Raw genomic sequence first — 9,942 nt, 5'->3', positions numbered from 1 at the left:
CCTGAGCACCTGTAGCTACAGGACCTGGTGAAACTGGTGTAACAATTTCCTTGAGCCTTTTTGTTGAACTCACACCGAGGTACGAATTGTCACCTGCAATGTGGCAAGAAAAATAACTGCACTTTAAGCGGAGGATGGGAGTATCGAAGCCCAGAGAATTATTTGTCCCTTCAGTTCATGCTTTCACTTTGTGCAGTATGGAAACGGCACTTCGTTCTGGTCACAAGAATAGGAGGAAATGTTGCATTCCACATCAGAACAAGATGATAATCATTTAGTTTAAAGGTTAGTTAAAGCCAAGAACCAATAGTCTGTAACTGGCTGCAAATTTCTGGCCACTTACCTTGTTAGGCTGCTTCAGAGACGCCCTTTTCTGTAGCCAAAAGGGACTGGAAACCATCACTGCATGTTTAGGAGCTGCACTAGCTGTAGGAGGGGAAAGTCACAATCTTCACACAAGAAACCAGTGCAGCACAGCAAATATAACAGCAGTTTATGCATAACCTGGTTCTTCCCCAAGTGTACTCGGTTATTTTATAGAGTCATAAAGCATAAGAAAACTGAAAGTTAAACAGGCCGCACTTGAGCAGGGAATGGTGATTATAGACAAGAGTGCTGTTTTCTCCCAAGGCCCAGAAGGAGCTGCTCACTTCGTGGCTTCTAGCACCTACTTTTGAAGAGCGTAAGCAAAACACGAGAACACGGCTGTTAAAGTCACACGGCTTTACTTAGAAGTGAGTTGCACCGCACACTATGGATTACTGGGTTAAAAAACTGTGTTCTTGACGTTTTGCTAATACATGGAACAAGTCACTTCAATAAAAAAGCTACATTAAAAAACAAATAAAATTTTAAAAAGGCCAGCTGTTCATTCCTCACTCGCAAAATTCCCCAACGCAGTCAGCACTATTCACTAGACTGGAGTTGGACCAAGGGCTGGACTTGATGATCTCTGAGGTCTTTTCCAACCCAGTCGAGTCTGTGATTCTGTGTGACATCCCAGCAGCCAAACAGCTGCAGTGCAGCTCGCCTTTCTCAAGTGAAACCACACACTGAAGCCAGCCAAGCCAGCTCACTCCAAACAGTCACGATTTGTATTTGGCATCTGCTGGAGGTGATGGTGGTGGTTCAGTTTTTCCTGTGGTTCTTCTCAGCCATCCTGAGACTGGCTTACAAAGCCCAGCTCTGATACAGGCAGCACCTGAAATAAACATCGGAAGTTTGCCACTGTGCAGAGACTGCAATCCAGCTAATAAAACCCCCTTGTTATACTTAAATCACCTCCACGTATGCTTGCGAGTATGTAGGAAGAATATAGCTGTGTATATTTAGCAATTTAGCACGACATAAGATACTGTTACTCACGTCGTAAGTACTGGACATATTTTTTCCTCTTTGAACTCCAAATGTTAAGGTGTGGGAGGAATGGGCCATGGAGAAATCAACAGTCTGAGCTAACAGGGTGGTGAGGAAGGGGGCTAAGGTTATCTTGCTGTTCCTAAATAACTACCTTGTGGCCCTCAGAAACTTCTAAGAGCCTTCCTGCACCTTGCTAACACACATAATGTTTTTGTACAGACACGGATTTATAGTGCTTCCAAGTCACAGTGTGAAGGGCTGAGGGATGTGGCAGCACAGAGCTGGCCCCACTTACGCTGCTGTGAGTGCACACAGTCCCCTCCACGCCTGCACTCTCTGCGCTTTTATTTGATGGAAGATGTTCAAGAAATCAGTAAACAAGTTTTCTAGCCCAGGTTTTACCCCTGAGTTCACGTTCACCTCCTTCCTTTTCCCAGTATAATGTGCCAAGCAGAATTGTTTTTCTTTGAGAAAACAAAACCAAACCCAAAAAGCAACCCAACCAACCAAAACAATCCCCCTTTCTCATCTTCCCACTGCCGTCCAGGCGGTGTTGGCAGAGCAGTGTTCGTGTCACACCGCTGATGTCCCCTCCACCTGAGTGACGGTGACCTGCCTGCTCCTCGCAGGAGCTGCCATGGCTCCCTGCTGCTCTTGGGTGTCACCAGCTGCTTCACCAACATGTGGCTCTTCCCCCAACAAACATTTAAAGATGATTTTGGGCTCGCTCTCACTTTCTTCTCCTTTCAGGCTTTGCAAACATCACATTACAAGAAACAATAACAAAGCCTGGCGTATAATGTTTGCTATTTGGATGTTTATCTTCCTATGCTTCCGCCCTCCTCCCCCTGCCACAAAAAGGCTGGTTTGCCCCCTTCTCTCCCCCACACGTACCCATTGAGCAGCCGTCTGCTGCAGCCCCTCGCCCTCCATCACGCCCCGTCCCTGCGCGGGACCCGCGGCAGCCAGAGCAGACTCGTACAGGTGCTCCGCGTGGGTTTCCAGCTCTTCTGACTGTTTTGCGATCAGGCCCAGCGTGTCTTTCAGAGCTGGAAAACAAAACGTGTGGTGGAGGTGGTAGTAACGTGCCAATACAACGTCTTTAAAAGCAATAAGAGAGAGTCCCACTCGCCTGGGCAGACTTTTGAAAGAAACCAAGTGTTACAAATCAATAGGCTGAGCTTCATCCCACCCAAGGTGTGATGCAGAGTTTGTGGGGGTGGGAGGTGACCCAGGAGGCGCCAGGTGAAGAGTGAAGATACAGAAACAGAGGCTCCCCAAGGAAACATTTGGGACTGTGTAAAAGCCCGTCCCTAATGCAGCACTCGACCACTAACGCCCCTTGGTGACTGCAGACCCCCGCCTGCCCTTTAGAGATCCCATGTGCCTCAGGGGTCAGTACTGGGGCCAATATTATTCAATATATTCATTAACGATTTAGACGAGGGAATAGAGTGCACTATCAGCAAGTTTGCTGATGACACGAAGCTGGGAGGAGTGGCTGACACGCCAGAAGGCTGTGCTGCCATCAGAGACCTGGACAGGCTGGAGAGTCGGGCGGGGAATAATCTGATGAAATTTAACAAGGGAAAGTGTAGAGTCCTGCATCTGGGCAGGAACAACCCCAGGTTCCAGTATAGGTTGGGAAATTACATATTAGAGAGCAGTGTAGGGGAAAGGGACCTGGGGGTCCTGGTGGACAGCAGGATGGCCATGAGCCAGCACTGTGCCCTTGTGACCAGGAAGGCCAATGGCATCCTGGGGTGGATTAGAAGAGGGGTGGTTAGTAGATCGAGAGAGGTCCTCCTTCCCCTCTTCTCCACCCTGGTGAGACCCCATCTGGAATATTGTGTCCAGTTCTGGGCCCCTCAGTTCCAGAAGGACAGGGAACTTCTGGAGAGAGTCTAGCATAGGGCAACAAAGATGATGAAGGGAGTGGAGCATCTCCCTTATGAGGAAAGGCTGAGGGAGCTGGGGCTCTTTAGTTTGGAGAAGAGGAGACTGAGGGGTGACCTTATTAACGTTTATAAATATATAGAGGGTGAGTGCCATGAGGATGGAGCCAGGCTCTTCTCGGTGGCAACCAATGATAGGACAAGGGGCAGTGGGATCAAGCTGGAACACAAGAGGTTCCACTTAAATTTGAGGAAAAACTTCTTCTCTGTGAGGGTGACAGACACTGGAACAGGCTGCCCACGGGGGTTGTGGAGTCTCCTTCTCTGGAGATATTCAAAACCCGCCTGGACATGTTCCTGTGCGACCTCACCTAGGCGTTCCTGCTCCAGCAGGGGGATTGGACTAGATGATCTTTTGAGGTCCCTTCCAATCCCAAACATACTGTGATACTGTGATTCTGTGATGCATCAAATCGCCAGAGCGACTGCTCCGCGTGTGCTGCACCACTGGTTGGGCTGGGCCGTCCCCCAAATTGGCTGCCAATACCCACCCCCAAAGGGCATCAACTGCAAGCAGGATGTGAAAATCATCTCCTCCACTCTATGTTTAGGATAAAAACCTAAGAAGGGACTCGAAAGAGGCAGAAACACCCACATGACCCCCGGGGGATGGCACAGCACGAGGCAAGGGTGGAGGCACAGTGCAGGTGTCAGCGCTCAGGAGTCGTCGCTTCAGCCCTCCAAGTGACCCCCAGGCCCCCCAGCAGAAACTGAGATGTAAAAGCCTTTCTGTTCTCATACAGCTGCTGAACGACAAACTGCCCACTGCTTCCGCGCCCCCACACACATGAGGCCAGGGATTTTGGGGGACAGATGCTATGGCCACAACCACCAGCTGCCTCCAGGTGCAGCCCCGCTCAAGTGCTCCTCCTCACCTGGCGAATTGGAGGCCATGCAGTCAAGGAGAGCTTCTCCCCGCTGCAGCACGCTCTCCGTCAGGCTCCGGTGGTCGGCCACATCTTTCCTGAACTCCTGGGAAGGGAAGGAGAAGAGAAGCACCGCTTAAAAGGGTTGGTTTTGGTTTTGGAAGCTGCACGGGTAGTCCATGGAGCAGTTTGCTCCAAACTGGGGTTATCTCACACCAGTTGCTGCCCACAGCACAAGGGAAGGGGGTGAAAAGCCATCAGCGATCCCCACCATGCAGCGGTGCAGCGATGCCTTCACGCTCTCGGTGTCCGGCGAGGCTGGGACCCAGCTGTCGGTGATGTCGGCGACGTTGTACAGCCAACGAATTAGCTCTTCCAGCTGGCAGCAAAACATCTGCTTAAAGAAGCACAACAAGAGGGGTTACTGAGCTATTTCTGTAATAATGTTACGGCGGGGACAGCGGTAGGGGACGCAGAGACGTCTGAGAAAGCACCGGCTCCCTTCTGCTCTCCCATCGCAGGGCTGGTGGCGTCCACCTCCCCTTGGCTCACAAACATCCCTCAGCTCAGGAAACCAAGGGCGGACAGAAAAAATAAAGGAAAAAAAGAAGGCAAAAAGCAAATTAAACCCCCTAAATACACCCCAAACCCACCGTGTGGCAGGAGTTGAGGGTCACCATGAAATGGTCGCTATGGAAAGGTGCTGGGAGCCAGCAGCCGTCGGGTGAAGGAAGCGGTTTGCTTCCACCACCTCACCAGAGCCAGGCGGTTTATCTGCAGTTGCTTTTCCCCCAGGGTTTGTCTCGTTCAATTAAGCGCTTTCATTTATTTTTAAAGCGTCTCAGTAAGGGATTATTTTTGTAAGATGCTGCAAAAGACCCAGGGGCCTCTGCTCTCACGGAAACCAGACTCCAGCCCTGCTCCTGCTCCTCGGGGTTCTGCCACAGAGCTGAGCTGCTTCTCCCTGGCACCGCGACGCGGGGCGACAGATACATCCTAATGCTGACCCTTTGTACATCAGCACAGTTATTCTCCTACAAGAGGGGGAATTAGTTGCACTGGTGTTCGCAGCTATGTGCATGGGAACAACGACTCCCTTGCAAACAGCCCAGCATCACTTCTAAATCAGCTCGGGGAGGAAGATGGAGGGGAAGGCAGGGAGCTGGTGAGCACAGCACCAGCGGCAGGATGGCCACGAGGCATCACTCACCCAAAATATGGAAATTCATAAAAGAATCAGGTAATTCTTCACAGAAACCCCACCAGTTCTGCCTGGCCTTATCACACCCTTAAGCGGGACCCAGGCCGGGGAAGATGAGTGAGGCTGAAGGGCGCTGCAGGACGGGTGGGCTGGGGGGAGCCGAGTGCCATGTTTCCACCAAGCCCAGCCCCACGGTGCTGAGCCCTGGAAAAGCAAGACGGGCTCTTGCTCCATCAGAGTAAATTCTCTGCCCCGCTGAGCCCCTCTGCATAAATCACTGCCAGCTGCCAGGCACCAAACACCTTGCAGAAGGGGAAGCCTTAATTGTGCCATAAATACAGGCACATTTCATGCGAGATCTTCCCATAATAAACTTTATTTCTGGTCTCAACCCACCTTAATGCACTGGGCAAGGGACTCATTCTGCTGGCTCTTCTTCTTGACCCGCAGTTCTTTTCGGTATGTTCCCTCAAATGCGTCCCCCAGGCTGGTCTGTAGGTGAAGCCCCCGCAGAGGATCCCTATGGATCCGGCCACACGACTCAGTGTTTTCCCTGCTGGGCTTTTGAGGGCTGCAGGGGTGCCACAGCACAGAGTAACCCCCAATACTCCCCCTTTCACCCCTGCCACCCGCTTCTCCAAAACGAGCCAATTCGGATGAAAGGGGCTGCCTGCCGTCGCTGTGACGTGGAAGGTTTCGGTGATCGTGCCCGGGCGTCCTTACAGTGAAGGAAAGATTGGACAAAAACTGAGCCAGCCTTTCCAGCTCCCGCAGTCTCGGAGGCAGGGAGAGAAATTCTTCGTCACCCTCCCACTCTTTCCTCAGGGGGAGCACCCCTGTTGTAGGTAAAAACCTATTAGTGCTTTCCGCCTGCCCTTTGCAGCTTGGCAAGTGGCTTCCCCTGGCAACCCAGCTTCTCCCATCCACAGTAGGGCGGCCAGGTGGATCTGTCCCCACTGACTCTGTCGTTACATCCTTCGCAAAACCTCTAGAAGGACGAGAGGATTCACTCTTTGCAGAAGATGCTTTTGCAATAGGTAAATATTCACGGTAGGATTCACTCTTTGCAGAGGATGCTTTTGCAACAGGTAAACATTCACGGTATGAGCCAACTCCTGAGCAGCCTGTTTTTCCAGGCTCTGTGGTGGAGAACCTCTCTGCAGGGGTCAGGAACCCCCAGCATCCATTCTCCCTGCTGCCCCGGGACTGCCCACCTCGGCCGTAGATGCTGGTGGACCTCAATGTCCCCTCGGGGGAAACAGAAAAGCTGTCCAAACCTATTCCTGAGTCGTGCAGGAAAGGCTCCGGCATCTTTCCCAGCTTGTATCTTGGCTTCAGCGGATAAGCATAATCCAGCAAGTCCTCGTACTCTTTATTGGGGTTCCAGTGGGGTGAACTACGGTCTGGAGAGGGGGGTAACGAATCCGGGATGGCACACGCCCAGTAATCGGCTTGGTAGGACGACATCTCTCTGATGCGCTCTGCGGTCGTGCGGCCATCCAGCAGAGGACGGAAGGGCCTGTGCGCCCGTAGCACCCCCTGTTCTGCCGCGCCCCACCGGCGGCACGGGTCCCGGGCGGCACTGGCCGCAGGAGAAGGCACGTCTGTGCTGGCCAGCAAGCTTCGGGACGGCTCTTTGGAGAGGCCGTTTTCTTCTGAAGACAGAGCAGAGAAGCTCGACGCAGAGCGGCTCCGCAGGGGGCTCGCGGGGCTGGGGGGCGTTTGGGGCCGCAGGAGCTCCGGGGTGGAGCACAACGGGGACTGAGCTCCCAGCCTTCGGCTCCACCTGCCCGCAAGGACGTTCTCTGCCGAGCTGTGCCGGCTGGGAGGGCTGGACGTGGGCTCCCAGCAGCCCGATGCCTTCACCTGCTTGAGGACAGGGGGGAAAAAGGAAAGGGAAAGAGAGAGATACATGAAATGAAGCACAGCATGCAGACAAAAGGCTCCTTTGTGCCAGGACACGGAGCTAAAAGCCCAGCGCTGGCCCTGCTTTGAGGAGAGGCTGGAAGGGGAGCTCTGCTCTGCCAGTGGGGCAGCACGCAGCTGCACGGTGCCCAGTGGGGCTTGCTTTTAACAAAAGGCATCCCGAGGGCTGTGGGGGCTGCACAAGTCATTTGGCAGCAAGAGGCACTTATTTTAAGAACCTCATCCCAAGCGACTTCCCGTCTCCACAGCAGCAATTCGGGAATGGATGCAATGGCGCGGGTATTGGAGGCCAAACCCTTTCCCACCGCACCGCTTAGCCCAGGGCTGGGGTGGTCATGCTTGGCCAGAGCAGGAAGAAAGTCCTTGCTAGGACAACCCAGACAAACAAGTCCCCACCTCGCCTGGGACCCCCGGTGATGCGGCAGCACCTGTGCACACCACCCCTCACCTGTGGCTCTCCAGAGGAGAGGAACCGGCGCCTGACGTGACAAAGCACATCGACGTCGTCGTCAGCTCTATAAATTAACGTCTCTGCCTCCGAGAGGCCTCCTCTTGCTCCGGGAAACCTGTGTGCGGATGCTGACGACATCTCTTGGCGGTGGCTTGAGCCTCCCTGGGTGACACCATCAATGAGGCAACCACGTCCGCTCACTGCCACGCTGTCTGTCCCCTGCGGGCAGAGTCTGGCCTCCTCTGTCCCCAGCAGCCGTCGCAGGCTGTCCGCGAGCTCCGGGTAGTCCATCTCCCTCTCCGTACAGTCCCACCTTCCATCACCCTCGATTCCGTCCCCGCTCAGGGACGCTGCAGAAGGTGATTTCCTCACGTCCACAGCCATCGGGTCAGAACTTGTTCCGCAAGATGATGCCGAGACTCAGGCTCTCTGAAACACACAACGCAGGGTAGCGGCAACTTGACATCCCCACTCATCTCCCTGCCAGCTAAAGAAACTGGGTATGTCTAACCAGAGCTTAAGCATGTTTGGGTCAGACCCCCAAAATCATCAAATTGCATCTTAGTGCATCAAAGTGGGACAGAGGATGCAACAAACCAGCCTTTGTGTCTGACAAGTATTTTCTGGTTTCGAGGACACGACAGACAGGGAAAATCTTATTAAAGCTCTGGCTGCTCTGATAACAAACCTGTGCTTTATACCTTGTCAGTATGGTGTAACTGTCTCCTGAATTAATGGCCAGCCTCTCAGTGTGCACAACATCAGGTTTCTGGGCCCAAATGAGACATTGTTAACCAGGATGTAAACACCTGTTAGTGTGGATGCACCCTGAAGGCTGCTAAGGTGGAAAGTTGAGGCTTTTTAAAGAGACAAACTCAAAACCTTGAAATGGAAAGGCCTGTCAATATTCAAGAAAAGACCAGACAATGCCCTCAGACACACGGTGTGAACTGTGGGGTTGTCCTGTGCAGGGACAGGAGTTGGACTCTATGACCCTTGTGGGTCCTTCCAACTCAGGACATCCTACGATTCTGTGAAACCACCCAGAAGTGAGAAGTACATATAAAAAATTAGAGTGGGAGGTAGGAGGCTATAAAATCCAAACTTGGCTCTTATCTCTGTAGTTTCTACATCAATTAATGCAATTAACTCTTTGTGAAATTAATTAATGGAAAATCTTGCTCAACCGATGACACATCTTCAGGCGTGCCGTACAGCCAAACCCATTTGCATCTTGCTGTGAATCCTTCTAACATGAGATATTACTCTCAAAGCCCGAGCTCTGGGTGCTCCAGGCACGAGGATGCTGCACCAGCACAGCTGCCCACGCTGGGCTCAGTGGGACAATCATAGAATCATTTTGGTTGGAAGAGACCCTCAGGATCACCGAGTCCAACCATAATCCAACGCTGGCACTAAACCATGTCCCTAAGAGCCTCGTCTACACACCTTTTAAACCCCTCCAGGGATGGTGACTCAACCACTTCCCTGGGCAGCCTGTTCCAATGCCTGATGACCCTTTCGGTGAATAAATTTTTCCTAATATCAAATCTAAACTTCACCTGGCACAACTTGAGGCCATTTCCTCTTGTCCTACCACTTGCTATTCAGGAGAAGAGACCAACCCCCTCCATGCTACAACCTCCTTTCAGGCAGTTGTAGACAGTGATAAGGTCTCCCCTCAGCCTCCTGTTCTCCAGGCTGAACAGCCCCAGGTCCCCCAGCTGCTCCTCATCACACTTGTGCTCCAGGCACATCAGCTTCATTGCCATTCTCTGAACTCTTTCCAGTATTTCAAGCAACAACCCAAATCACAGCAGCCGAACACAGCACAGGGAGGACCTTGTTTTGTGAACACTGGTTGCAGCTGAGCGCCTCTGCTTGTGTTCACCAAGCTAGCAGGACCCAGAAATACTCTTAACACAAATGACACCCTCTGGGCTCCCTGCAAACAAACTGGCACTGCCAAAATCCCCATGTGTCGGTCACAGGTGGGCATCCCCTGGAAATACTGAGTTCCACCAAGTCCAGCCCCAAGTAGGGCGCTGGCATTAGGCACAGTGGTTTGCCAGGCTAGCGATGGAGAAGCCAGCAAACTCAACTTAAAAATAAATTAAAAAAAAAAAAAAGAGGAAAGAAAGTATTCCCAAACAATACTTGGAAGTAGGAAACAAGTCGATACTC

The 9,942-nt window shown here is 52.3% G+C and overlaps 1 protein-coding gene across 1 annotated transcript; it reads right to left on the bottom strand.

The window, feature by feature from the left end:
- Positions 1-1,123: 1,123 nt before the first annotated feature.
- CEP68 (centrosomal protein 68) lies at positions 1,124-8,169 on the bottom strand. Its single transcript, XM_080342582.1, has 6 exons — positions 7,756-8,169; positions 5,778-7,247; positions 4,452-4,574; positions 4,190-4,286; positions 2,254-2,408; positions 1,124-1,201 (listed from the first exon to the last, which is right to left on the bottom strand). Exons 1-6 carry the CDS (start codon positions 8,140-8,142, stop codon positions 1,151-1,153), a joined length of 2,283 nt encoding a protein of 760 aa, XP_080198708.1. The 5' UTR covers positions 8,143-8,169; the 3' UTR covers positions 1,124-1,150.
- Between the last annotated feature and the right edge of the window lie 1,773 nt (positions 8,170-9,942).

Source organism: Nesoenas mayeri (genome assembly GCF_963082525.1).
Source record: "Nesoenas mayeri genome assembly, chromosome: 3".
Lineage (NCBI taxonomy): Eukaryota > Metazoa > Chordata > Aves > Columbiformes > Columbidae > Nesoenas > Nesoenas mayeri.
The sequence above is the reverse complement of the archived record's forward strand: the minus strand, read 5'-3'. Positions and strand labels throughout refer to the sequence as shown.